This window comes from Sapajus apella, unplaced genomic scaffold (genome assembly GCF_009761245.1).
Source record: "Sapajus apella isolate SASKATOON/1434 unplaced genomic scaffold, GSC_monkey_1.0 scaffold15, whole genome shotgun sequence".
Lineage (NCBI taxonomy): Eukaryota > Metazoa > Chordata > Mammalia > Primates > Cebidae > Sapajus > Sapajus apella.
Genome location: NW_022436955.1, coordinates 26393491 through 26408132, shown reverse-complemented (window position 1 = coordinate 26408132; position 14642 = coordinate 26393491). Strand labels below are relative to the sequence as shown.

The window sequence follows — 14642 nt, the reverse complement described above, 5'->3', positions numbered from 1 at the left end:
ATTGCCAGTCATGCTGTCTCTGCTCCCAGCTGTGTGACCCACGCTCACTCCACCACTGAACAAAATCAGCAGATCAAGCAGGGATATGGGTAATATGGCAGGTGAAGAAAAGGGATGTGAATCAGGGGCTGTGAAAAATTTAGGAAGACGAAGCTTGCAGATAGGAGAGGCTAGGCACGCCAAGCCGAGACATGCCATCATTAAGTCATTGTTTGGCTGGAGTCCTGCTGTGTGTCTTGCCCTCCTTTTCTCATGAAGGTGGAGTCTCTGAGCTCATGGTGAAGGAGTGAGTCAGTGGTAGAAAAAAGTCTCTGGGCCAGGCGCGGTGGCTCAAGCCTGTAATCCCAGCACTTTGGGAGGCCGAGGTGGGCGGATCATGAGGTCAAGAGATCGAGACCATCCTGACCAACATGGTGAAACCCCATCTCTACTAAAAAATACAAAAATTAGCTGGGTGTGGTGGTGTGTGCCTGTAGTTTCAGTTACTCAGGAGGTTGAGGCAGGAGAATTGCCTGAACCCAGGAGGCGGAGGTTGCAGTGAGCTGAGATTGTGCCACTGCACTCCAGCCTGGCGCCTGGTGACAGAGTGAGACTCTGTCTCAAAAAAAAAAAAAAAAAAAAAAAGAAAAAAGTCTCTGAATGGCACAATCGGGAAGCCTGAATGGCAATTTGTGGCACTCATAAAGTGTAAATGTATGTGTGGGAGTGCAAGGATCAGCACACACGCGCTTGTGGAAGGGAACAAGCTTTGCTGCTCGGCAAAGGAGGAGCACCGTATGCAATTACACATACATCTAATACAGATATACCATTTATGTATGTATACACACACGTACCTATACACAGTATATAGAGAGATATACATGTACACCATATACATTTACAGCACCATATGCAACTACACAGACATACAATACAGATATACCGTGTATATGTATATACACAAACACACACACACACACACACATATATATATATATACACATACACACCGTATATGTCCATATACAGTCTGTGTATGCCTGTATATACATACACACACACACACACACACACACACACAAATTTACGCAAAGTCACCGAAGGTCATTGGGAAACCAAACAATAGAAAGAGCATGAGTAGGTTGGGCAGCTTAGCTTTGAGATATCTGTGACCTGTTAAATGTGGGTGCATACGTGTGTATATACACATACATATAGACATATATATACACCATATACAATGACATATACATACATACATAAGCACGCATACATATACTGAAGTCACTGAAGGTCGCTGGGAAGCAAAACAAAACAAAACAACAAAATGAACATGAGTAGGTTGGGCAGCTTAGCTTTGAGGTATCTCTGACATATAAACGTGGATGTATGTGTATGTGTATACACGCACATATACCATATGTATGCATACATATACATATACACATATGCATATGGTACATATATCATGGTACATTGCATATGGTACATACACATATAGTATATACACATGTATATGGTATACACACATGTATATGGTATTTACACAAATATATACCATATACACATACAGCACCATATACACACATATGGTATATGTGAATTTAATATATACATGTACATATATGTGCACATGCACACACATCATATATGTATAATAGCACTATATGCAGGATCATATGCAATTCTAGTGGGCCACTGTTTCTTGCCTATTCACCATCCACTTCCCTTCCTCTGAAAACAGCTCCTTAATTTACTTAGAGTAACTACAATTATTTCATTCTCAGTCCATATGTTTTTAGGTGACTAGGGCTGACACTGCCCTGGCTTCAGGAAAAGAAATGTGAAGATGTGGCCAACCAGAACATCACAACCCAATGGACACCACGTTTAGTTCAGGGGTGGGCACATGATCTAACCTATTAGATGTACCATGAGATTCAATTTCAAGGTTTTGTTAGCATCATCTAGAAGAGATGGTATCTCAGGTGACTTCATACCAGGAAAGTAAGAGGAATTGCTGAGACCTCCACACTGGGAGGCAGAAAGAGATGTGACCGTCTCAGTATATCTAATAAAAGGAAAATGGAACCACGAGATGCATTGGGATTAAAGCTGATGTCATCATTTGGACACCAGCACATAGCCATGCCTGAAGGCAGAACTATCCCTAAAATAGTTACATGAATTAACCCATGAACTATTCCTAAATTAGTTACATGAGTCAGTCAATTCCCACTGCCCCTCCCCAACATTTTTAGAGTTGGGTTTCTGTCATTTGCAACAACAATGACAAAAAGAATCTTAGCCAATATAATAAAGACCCATTTTCCACATAAGACAGGCAGAACCTAATGTCCTCCTTGAACCCAGGTTATCTCAAACACATGTGTTACCTGCAAGGAGCCCTGGACGTCTTTCCCCCCGACAATCACGAGTTCTGCCATGTCTTCTGCATGCGGGGTCCGTGCGTGGACAAACAGAGTCCTGCCCACTGCAGTTATGTTTCTCAGGGCAACTAAGCTGCCATCGCTGTTCACCTTGAAGTATGGGCTTGAGACCTCATAGCGTAGCTTGTCATTTCCCTTACAGTCACTGAAGGTCACTAGGAAACAAAACAACAGAAGGAGCATGAGTAGGTTGGGCAGCTTAGCTCTGAGACATCTCTGATCTGTCAAATGTGAATTGGCACATAGCTCCCCACCCCGGAGTTCACAAACGCTGTCCTTTATCCCACAGGAAGCTGCTTGTACCCAAGTGACTTTGTGCGGGAAGACTTCACTCAATCAAGACATGCCCTTGACCACCTGGCACATTCCAGGTAGGTGCTAAGCTCTGAGAATGCACACTTGAGGGAAGTGATCTAATCCTGACACGTGTGGGTGACTGAGCAGAACCACAGGGTGCTCAGAGGCATTGAGGAGAGCTGCAGAGAGACAGTATTCAAGCTGGGTATTGAAGATGAGCAGGAGATGAGATGGCCCTTAAGAATGTGGAAGACATTACAGGCTATTCGAAGGCACAGGGATAAGGGATAAATAGCAAAATGGATTCAGGGAAAGAGAATTAATGACATGCTTGGCTCAGAGGCATACTTAAACGGTGGCAGGGATGTTGTGGATCTAGAAGGGAAGGGTGGAAATGAGGCTGATAATGTCTGGGAGACAAGTTGGGAAAAGCCAGCAAGTCAGGGTGATTTCTGGTGGCCCTGGACGATTTGTTGTGTGGAGAGGGTCAAGATAGGGTGTGTGCTCTGCTTCCAGTGGAGAGCAGTGCTTCTCAAGGATTGAGGTGCATCAGAATCACACAGGGTGCTTTTCTTTTGAGACAGTCTTGCTCCATCGCTCAGGCTGGTTGGAGTGCAGTGGTGTGATCTTGGCTCACTGCAGCCTCTACCTCCCAGGCTCTAGTAATTCTCCTGCTTCAGTCTCCTGGGTAGCTGGGATTACAGGCACATACCACCATGCCTGGCTTATTTTTGTATTTTTAGTAGAAAGTGGCTTTCACCATGTTGGCCAGGCTGGTCTCGAACTCACCTCAGGTGATCCACCTGCCTGGGCTTTTCAAAGTGGTGGAATTACAGGTGTAAGCCACCATGCCCAGCCCACAGGGTGCTTTGTAAGAATCCAGAGGATCCAATACAAAGACTGTAATTTGCATATCTGGGTTATAGCAAGTGGTTTAAAGAAGGGCAGAAGAGAGGCCAAGAGAACCAGTTTCAACCATTTCAGTGTTGTATCAAAGATGGCTGTCCAAAATGAAGGCAGTGGTGCTATTGACATGGAGAGTGGACAGAAGTGAACAATGTTCCTGTCGTGGAATGGCTTCGCCATGTGTGGGAAGGAATGGGGAAGATGGGCCCCCTGCATGAACCACGTGGAGCACATGGCATTGACACAAGCAGAGGCTGTGATGGCTGATCATGCTCCCTTCGATGGTGATTCTGCATGTGGCACAAACTTCTATTACTGTGGGTATCATAACTCATTGTCTGTGCCCACATTTGCCTATCTGTCTTCTGCTGTAGGCTTTGAGGCCCCTTGTGGGCAAGCATAAAATTGTACTATATGCTTTCTGCTCTCTGCTGAACAGGCTCATTTGTTTAGTAAATCTTTAATCAAAGCATAATGTAGACACAGAAAAGTGCATACATCACAATGTACAACTCAATGAATTTTTACAAAGTAAGCACACCCAACTGCCCAGCATCCAGACCATAACATGACATATTACCAGTTCCCTCCTTTCCTGAGTAAAATTCCTACCCTCTTCCCCAGGGGCTACATTATTCTAGCTTCTAATACCATAGATTGGTTTTACCTGCATTTGCACTGCATCTAATGGGATCATACAACATGCACTCTTTCCTCGTTGGCTTCTTCATTCAATACTACATTCTGTGAGATTCATCATGTGGCTGTGAGTCATGGTAGTTTATTCTAATCACTGTAACAGTAATCACTGATCACTACATAGTATCCAGGCTACTATATGTACCTTAATCATCATATAGTATTCCATTATGTGACTGTACTGAGTCTATTTACCTATTCTATTGTCGATGGGCATCTGGATTATTTCCTGTTTGGCAATCCAAATACCGTTGCTAGGAACTTTCTCGTATACATCTTTTGGTAACAATATCTACATAGGTTCTACCTAGCATACTGTTAAAGCCATGTAAATATAAGCTTATCTAAGCTTATCTACATAGGTCCCAGCACACTGTGAATGCCAAATAAATATCTGAAAATCTAAGCTTATATTTCTACTCTGGGAGGATGATACTTATGGTGATAATAATCATATTAACTCATAATAACAGTGGATAATGCAGACGGAGCACTTTTCACATTCAAGAATTGGTGTTGCATATTTTGCACACATCGTTCTAATTAATCTTTACAATGACAACGAATGAAGTTCTATTTTGATCCCCTTCCCCCACAGTTTCTCAATAAGAAAACCGAGGCTCATAGGGGGCAAAGCTCGTGCCTGAGACACACACGTCGTAAACGATGAGTCAGGATTTGAACCCTGGATCATTTGCCTGTCACCACTGCATGTTTTCAATAAAGACAATACCTCATGGAGAATACAACCCTTCAGAAATCCTATCAAAACCTGAATACAGTAGCTCCCCCATATCCATGGCTTTGCTTTGTGCAATTTCAGATACCCATGGTCAACACAGGTCTGAAAATATTAAATGGGAAATTCCAGAAATAAACAATTCATAAGTTTCAAATTGTGTGTTGTTTTGAGTATTGTTATCATTGTTCTATTTTATCATTAGTTATCATTGTTCATATTTTACAATTCCTAATTTGTAAATTAAAATTTAACATAGCTATATATGTATAGGGCAAATAAGCATATATAGGGTTGGGTAATATCCACAGATTGAGGTGTCCACTGTGGGTCTTGGAATTCATCCCCCGAGGACAAGCAGGGGCTGCTGTAGAGTGCTGTGAGTGCCCTTCTCAGTTCTGCTTTCATGTTCCTGCTCAGTCCTGAAGAACACTGCATGGTGCCACTTGGTCACTCTGCAATGGTTCTAAGGCTTTCCATGGCTAAGTCAGCTTTAGGGCCATCACTGCATGGACACACAAGTGGACTCTCGGGAGCCTGCAGTTCTCAGACACTTGCTTACTTTCTCTAACCATGTTGGTAGCCAAGATTAATTGAACATGCTTAGTTTCAGTTTTGGAAGTGAACTATGAAGAAATAATACCAAGGTTGCTTTCACTGTCATTGACTATTAGTATTCATCCACTGGAGGCAAATTACTCAAATGACAAGGCCTGACAAGAAATTACTGTTTCAACTGCCAGCATGAGGTTCTAGCCCTAATCCTTGAACAGGTTCCAAGTAGGCACTCTCAGCTGGGGAGTGAATGGCGTAGAGGGAAAGGTATATGAAAGTTTGTGGGGTTCTAGATTCGCAGCTAAGGTCCTTCTTCCCACCCTTTCTTCCTTCCATAAATGTTTACTGAGAACCTACATCATGCTAGATGCCGAAGTTATAACGTTGAACAAAGACAGGTACAGCTCCTAGTTTGAAGTCTAATGTGGAAGACAGATATTAATTTAATACTCTTATAAACAATGGGGGACCTATTGCAGGCAGAGAAAACCACAACATATGCAAAGGTACTGTGGCATCTATAGAACTGGAAATAAGCCGGTAAGATTGACGCACACAGCAAGGGAGCAAGCAAGGAAGTGAGAATGGAGATAAGCTGAGTCCCGGCAATGTGGGGTACTGGGGGCCACACAGCCCTGCTCCTTGGAGGAACCCTTGGATTCTCCAGTTGCAACTATAAGACTAGGTTTTCTCCACCTGAGTCTCATATAACTGCAGATCTTCATTGCAAAACAATACTTAGCACTCAAGGTCCTCCATGTCTAGGCTATCCATCAGGTTCCCCTCCACCTTTGTTTTTACTCCATGCCTCATGCCTCACCCACTCTTGCGTCTCCCTACACTACCATTCCACCCTTGGTGTACAGTGCTCGTTCTCTGCAGAAGGCATTTCTCACCTTCTTCACCCTGTTAACTCTTGCTTATTCTTCAAGATTCAACTGAATCAACTTCTTCAAACATTCTCTGTGTTCTCACAGTTTCCTGCAAATAGGACCTTTTATATCACGTTACAGCAACGTGTCCATATTAAGCATTTGTTTTTTTGCACCAGAAACAAGAGCAGAAATTGAGTCTTGTTCTTTCATTCATCTTTACATCTCCAGCAATGAGCAGAATGTTTTTCCATATGGGAGGCCGTCAATAATAATTCCATTAATTACTCTCCAGATCAAAATGATGCTTTAGTGATGGTGGAGGATTGGGGGTCTCCCTTTTGTGCTGTGAGGAAGAGAGGCTGCCACCAAGGCTGTGAATTGGGAAAAGAAGTCCCTAGTGACCTCTTGACTTCATTGAACCCAGCAGGAGGGAGTGGAAAGAAATGAAGAACTCAGCTATGTTCTCCCCTTGGCCCCTAGATCCCGCGTGTATCCATTTATAATGGTGCTCAGCTGTTGTGCTTAGCTTTGACCTAGCTCATTGGTGAATGAGGTGGTGCCTTATCTGTCCCTGTAATGCCAGTAAAACTTGCATAGCCCGGAAGAATGGTTGGAATCAGTGTGTACATTTTTAATGAAGTCATGCTTGGACAAACAATCATGGCATCTACTAGTTACTGAATGGTCCCTGAGTGCTAGGCTCTTTGCAAAGCACTGTACAAGCTGTCTCTCCTTTTATCCTCATAGCAATTCTATAGCAGAGTTGCTCAACTGTTGTTTTTTTCATTATCTACTCCCCTGAGGACTCTTTTAAGAATTTTTTTCTAATTGCCACTATTCCTATAACATTTTAGTATCACAGGTATGCTCATATCTGTTTAGGTACTGCATGTATATCTGTATGTTACATTTGTAAGTACAATTTTTGTCCTCCCCTCGAACCTATTTCACCGCCTTGGGGGAAATATAGCCCCAATGAGAATGCATAGTCTATAATCTATAAGAATCATATCGTATTTTAGAGGAGAAGAGACTGAGTCTCAGAGAGACTGACTCACTGGCTCATAGTCCCATATCCAGAAAGGCGTAGAGCAAGAACTTGTCCCTGATCTGTTCAGTCTCAGTCTGTCTCTACAGCCCAAGCTCTGGGCACATCTGCTTCCTAGCAATAGATGAGCAAGAGGACAAAGGACAGTTGCCCCAGTCTGGCCCTCTCGGGCATCTCACAAATCCCTTTGGTGTCATCATAGGTACCAAGTGAGGTCATACTGAGAGAACAAATGCAATTTCATGACCTGGCACATCATAGGCACTCAATACGTTCAAGCACCCTTCCTGACCTTCTAAATCAAATACCTAATGGTTGTATAATTGTATCTTTATATATTTTTGATACCACTTACCAACTTGGGAACAGGTGCTTTAGGCCATGGTTCTTTCTCAAGTTTGGCCATCTATGACATCACCAAAGGGGCATTATAAAGAATAGCAATACCTGCCCCCACTCTCTCCCCAAATTGTGATACAATTGTGCTGAGTTGGGGTCTGCATGCAGTAGTATCTCTGAAAAGCTCCCCGTGATGAACCTAATGCAGACAAATCCAAGAACCAGGAACTTACATAATAAATTGTTTGTCAAGGTGACAGCTCTCTACATTTCCAAACTATTCCTGGAAAAGAGTAGAGTTTGGGGACCTGGCATAACAGCAACTAATATTTCTGTTCTCCAAGAAAGGGTAGTTTTAAGGGGGAGGGGGTTTAAGCCCTTTTCTATCCTGGCTTATGTGTATGTGATTGGGCAAATCACCTGATATGGTTTGGCTGTGTCTCCACACAAATCTCATCTTGAATTGTAGTTCCCATAAACCCCATGTGTCATGGAAGGAAGCTGGTGGGAGGTAATTTAATCAAGGGGTGGTCACCTCCATGTTGGTCATGTGATATTGAGTTCTCACATGATCTGCTGGTTTTATAAAGGGTGTTCTCCCCCTCCACTCTGCACTTCACCTTGCTGCCGCCTTGTGAAGAAGGACATGTTTGCTTCCCCTTCTGCCATGATCATCATCTTCCTGAGGCCTCCCTAGCCATGCTGAACTATGAGTCAATTACATCTCTTTTCTTAATAAATTACCCTGTCTCAGGTATGTCTTTATTAGTGGCACAAGAACAGACTAATACACCATCCATATTCTTTACTCCTCAATGTCTTTATCATCTGTAAAGTGGGCATCTTCCTGAAAGGTACTATAATCCTTACGGTATGTGTAAACAAGATAATGCAAGCCTACATGCAGAAAGCACTTAGGACAGAGCTTGGTGTTCCATGAATGAGAATGATCACCATTATTACCATAATCCTGGGCACTAAGGAAGCTACCCTTTCCTTTTCCTACACAGCTTCCTTCTTCCAGCTGGTTTCTCTACCTTGTCCTGTCATTCCTTCTAGTCAGGTACCTTGCCAGCCTCAAGCTGTTGCCATGGAAATGGTTACTACAGGCATCAGTGCTAGGGTTAAAGGGGTGGGGTTAATGGTTCTGATTCAAGCTTGCCCATCACTGAATCCTTTCACTTGTTTTGGTGAAGCTCTATCTACTTCACGTGAACAGTTGTGAAGGAACAATGATATTAAAGGAGTGAAATTACAGTGCTCTGCCCATAATAGAATCAACAAAGGTTTGTTCGATAGTCTCCAAATGGATTGTTAGTGAAGAGAGCTTCAGACAAAACAAAGGCATGAGTTTTCCTAAAGTAATGGCACTACACTGTGAGCCTTACATTCGTGATTGCAATAAATCCTCATGTTGTCTTCTTCACATCATCACTTTGAGGTAGGACTTTTGTTGCCCTCTGAAAACTGAGACTTAGTGAGGTTGCATGTGTCATCCAAGACAATGAAGCTATTATGTGAACCAAGGTCAAATCCAAACTCAGGGGTGTGGTTTCTGTTTCTCAAACCTACACTCCTGAGTGCTATGCCAGCCTGCTTAGGGGAATGTGTTCTTTCCTTTAGTCATTTAGCTTTCAGACTCACAATTTCAGTGCTGCTTCATACCAAATTAATTATTTACTTAACTTTTTTTTAAGTAACTGACCCTTTAGATTATAAAATTATTTGAAAGTAATCTTTATAATACATGTTGAATATGCCAGGTATTTTTTCTAATAAATATTAAAACAAATCTAAATAGCCAAATTAAAAAGAAGTAAGTTTGTCCTTGTATCCACTAAAACCTTCACAGTGACATTTGTTGCACCCTCTGGAAATGCTGGACAGGACTACATTACTCACCAGCCAGCCTTCAGTTAGACAAATTCATGCCTGGATACACCCTGCTCAGGTTCATAATCCAGGAGGGCTCTGATATGCAAATATCTGGTAAGAAACAATGTATTTAATATAAATAATGAAGTCTTGATAAAAACAGAAATCCTAGAAAGGGAAAACTCTGAATTGCTCCTGTTGCCATGGCTTTGGCAATATCTAAAGGACAACTCTAATAAATCGGAAAGCGCTGACTCAAAACAGAAACAAACCAAAACATTATCTTTTATTTTTTCTTCTTTCTCCTGGAAGAAGACTACTTTCTCACCAATTATAATCACACCTTAAATTCCCTATTAAAGATGCATCTGATGCCATCAACCCTGCATTGTTGTTTCATGTTACTGACTTTGTTGATGCCACCAAAGTGTCAGTGATTCTCAAACTTTTAAGTAGATATCGAGACCATATGTGTCTTGAGCACAAAGTTCAAAGACATATTTAAGGATAAAACTGAATAGTTTATGTCTATTTAAAAAAATGCTTGTTTCTATAGAGACAACTTCCTATGTGGCTCAGAATGACACTATGTGGATAAGTGAAAGGAAAGATTTGACTAAACAATTAAACTTGTGAACAAATATCAAAAACCTCTAACTGAAGGGGGAATGAACTATCTGTACTCTTCTGAACCTATGAATGACTTTCCTACAGAGTTTATCACAGATTTGAAATAACTTCTTGAAAGCAAAAAAATACATACATATAATATACTGTACATGGGGATTTATTGGAATAAATTGCAACATATCATTCTTTGAGATAATCTTTGAACACCCTGGGAGAAGAGGGGGGAAGTGAAAATGCCCCCACCTGGGGGAAAATGCAAATTAGACAAAAGGCACCACTCAGAGTTTCAATTACGCTTTCAGCAGTGTTTCCACTCAAAACGTCCCCTGGGCTTAATGCAAATGTCACAAAAAGACAAACTTCAGCTCGGAGACAAAACCACAGTGGAAATGGGAAGTTTGACCTGTGAATTAAGGGACTTAATCTTCCCGACCTTGATTTTATGTGTTTCCTTTTCTCTCTTTTGAAGGTAGTTCTTGGGGATGAAAATCCAAAAAGCATAGATTTCTTACCATCTAAAAATGGATAAGGAAGCAAATTAAGCTGTGTTATGATCCCAGGAAAAAATGAAATGCAGATGGATTTAAACTTATCTGCCAGATATAGCACAGTCCTGCTCACAGAGCTGGGTATGAACTACTATTTGGATTTTGTGCTATGCTTGTAAGCGTGCTGGGGCCGATCTATAATTTATACACTCACATCTTATATGGGTAAATTGTCCTACAGTTTACATGTATTTGTAGAGACTTTGCAAATGAGTCTGCACATAACTTGTGAGGCCTTTTCATGGATGGTCAGATTCCGCGCATACACGTGCTCAAGGATGCGTATGAACCAGAATTGCAGGCTTCGAGTCAGTCATCCCGGAAGTTGTAGCCCTCCCATAGACAGATATACATGGATCCACTTCCAGGATCTTTATACGCACACACAGAAGAGAAGGACTTTGTTTCAGTGATGTGCTAGTCATAGAAAAAGTCCTGATTTGTAGCATTTGCCAATTTCTATGGTTTAAGTACTCTACACATTGTTTATTTCAAGGTACCAATGTACCTTCAACTGGCTTGTAACTTTTCCAAAATTTTTACCAGCTCTCATAAGTACCTTTACTAGCTGTCTCCAGCACATTACAGAGACTAGGCACTGCCCCAGTGCAGCAGAATGTAGATTGTCTGTTCTGCCTGAGACTGGAGAGACCCAGTTATCCTGGTATTCCTTTTCTACTTGGAAAAACATAATTCAGTCCTTCTTCAGCATGAAGGGCCTGCATATCGGTTAATCGGCAAAGTCTTTGCTGGGGCATGGCAAGCAGTGTCTTTCTGACAACTAAAGTAACATTTAATTCAGAAGAAATGGACAGACTCTTTCCAGGATACAGACCATCACTTAATTGATTTTCATATCCCTCAGTATTCCACTGGCATCCAGAGGCAGCAGCTTCCTTTTAAAGCATTCACAGGGCTTAGTCCAGAGTCTCTTTGGATTGGCCCAAGCAAGAGAAACAGAAAGCATTTCCTTTGATTTTCCTGAACACTTTCACTCCTCCAGCATTTTAGTCAATCAAGCCTTCATTAACATAGGTGCAGTTCTGCCCACTTTGGGTCAGATCCGTGAGTGAATTAATAAGCATAGCAGACAGCCTTGATTCTTTCTACTCTTCTGGTTCCTGAACACGTGTATGGGGCTTCTGTGTTCCATGTTTGGCCTAGAGTCAACACTGACATTGCAGAGCTTCTATAAGGTTCTGGGAGTGTTCTTAAGCAAGACTGATTAAACCAGGAGTAAATTTCACCTCCGAATGCTTTATAGAACTTGATAAGTGCAGAACAAACATAAAACAGTCTTAATTCCATTCCATGCATCAGTTCCAACTTTGATAAAACAGAGTTTCAATTCTATCATGTCAGTGGAAGATATTATAATGAATGATACAGTCAAGCCATCTTCAGCAGAAACCTATTTTTTTTTTCAGGTAATCCTTAAGGGCTTCCTCTTGGAAAAAGACAGAGCCCACCTCTGTTTTCAAGGGATTTTCTCTTCCCACCATTAAAAACTGAACTGTTAGCTTTGAATCTATTTTCTTTCTTTCTTTCTTTTTTATCGTCAGTCTTACGTTTTCCTCTTGCCACGGATTCCTTAAAACATGGCAGGTTTTCCTGATAGAAAGCTGTGCATCATCTATCCTATGGTGGTTATAATCACCAGGAATTTGTATTTCAAATTGGAATTACTTTATATATAGCATATTGCCTGACACAGTACATAGTCAACCCTGTTTGTTGAATGAATAAATAGCAGAACTGCAACTTGGCAGCTAAGCACATTTGAAACTCCCCGAACAAAACTAAGAATGATGGCACAAACTCAAGTGAAGATTTGAGTAAGTTGATTTGAAAGTCACCCATTCAGCGAAACAAAAATCAAGGATTCAGCGAGTTTGAGAATCACCAAGTCTCAGATTTACAGAGATCCCTTCTTGGTATTTTCAAGACTGGCACATGTCTCTGACAAGGCCCTTAGTTTTTAATGTGTATAGCAATTATGTACATATGCCCTCTCTTAATGTACATCTCTTAGGTAAATTAATGGGACAGCTTGACCTCCTACAGCTTTACTCCACTGTAATTTTAAGAGTGCTTGGTCTTGCAGTTGGAATTGTCTAGAGATGTGTGACAAAGTGTCCTGGCTAAGCCTAAATTGGGAATCAGAGCCTGATTGTTTTTGATGCCTTGACAGTCTTATGACTTCCCAGTTACCTCTCTATTGCATGAACATATACCTGGGGAGGAAGGGGGTCTATGAGCAAGACGACTTCTGCATGAGCACCTAGAGAGATAGGCATAACCAGAAGAAAAAAAGAGAGGAACTCAATATTCGTTTCCTAGTCCAGCCCTATAGATCCATAGTTCAGAGAAAAAGAAAGTTACATGCGCGACTCAAAGATTCACAAACCACACACACCTTAGGTATTTTCAAGCACTGTTATTTTGTTTTGTAATAGCAAACTGTCACACTGAGCAGCAGTGTGGCCCCATTTTTGAGTGGAGTACAGCTTGGCTTTGCTCTGTTAGAGAGAAGGCTAGAACAGTGACAGGGTCTGCTGGCGCCTTGATCAGAGCATGGGTTTGGGTATCCTGGAGATACACTTTTCCCACAGAGGGCAGTGGGGAGGCACTTCCTCCAAGAGTTTCCCAGGAATGTTAATCATTAAAGAGGCCAGAAGGATTAGACATGGAAGAATTTGTGAATTCATGTGAGAGATTCCTTGAGGTCTTTCAAAAATAACCGGAATAAAAGGCCAGAAAGGAGAGTACGTTTAGGTCCTACAGCTATGCAGGTGTGGGGCTACGAGCCAGAACAATGCAACTATTAATATTTGCATGATCTCAGATTTGTCCAAATACGGTCATATGCCACATAGTGATACTCTGGTCAACAGAGGAACATATATATAAAAGCAACTCCGTAAAATTATAATGGAGCTGACAAAATCATACTGCCTAGTGACACAGCTGTCATAATGCAAGCGTACAATGCATTACACACATGTTTGTAGTGATGCTGGTATAAACAGATCTGCACTGCCAGTCACAAAAGTCAAGCACACCATACATAATATTTGATAATGATAATAAACAACTATGCTACTGGTTTATATATTTACTGCACTATTCTTTTTATTGTTTTTTTTTTTTTTAGAATATACTCCTCCTTCTACCTGTTAAGAAAAGGCTTATTGGCTGGGTGTGGTGGCTCCTGCCTGTAATCCTAGTACTTTGAGAGGCCAGGTAGGCAGATCACTTGAGGCCAGGAGTTCGAGATCAGATTGGACAACATAGTGAGACCCCATCTCTACAAAACATGCAAAAATTAGCTTGGTGGAGTGGTGGGCACCTGTGGTTCCAGCTAATTGGGAAGCTAAGGCAGGAGGATCACTGGAGCTCAGGACGTAGAGGCTGTAGTGAGCTGAGATTTTGCCACTGCATTCCAGCCTGGGTGACAGAGTGAGACCCTGTCTCAAAAAAAAAAAAAAGAAAAAAAAAAGAAAGAGAAAGAGAGAGAGAGAGAGAGAAGGAGAGACGGGGAGAGAGAGAGAAGGAAGGAAGGAAGGAAGGAAGGAAGGAAGGAAGGAGGGAGGGAGGGAGGGAGGGAAGGAAGGAAGGAAGGAAGGAGGGAGGGAAGGAAGGAAGGGGAGAGGGGGAGAGAGAGAGAGAGAGAGAGAGAGAGAGAGAGAGAGAGAGAGA

The 14642-nt window shown here is 41.8% G+C and overlaps 1 protein-coding gene across 3 annotated transcripts in view; it reads right to left on the bottom strand.

The window, feature by feature from the left end:
- CDH13 (cadherin 13) overlaps positions 1–14642 on the bottom strand; it is a 1241014-nt gene that overhangs the window by 781656 nt on the left and 444716 nt on the right. For all 3 annotated transcript variants that reach the window (XM_032283885.1, XM_032283883.1, XM_032283884.1), the window contains exon 3: positions 2379–2587. In XM_032283885.1, the coding sequence (XP_032139776.1) occupies positions 2379–2587 (209 nt within the window). The remainder of the gene's footprint in view (positions 1–2378; positions 2588–14642) is intronic.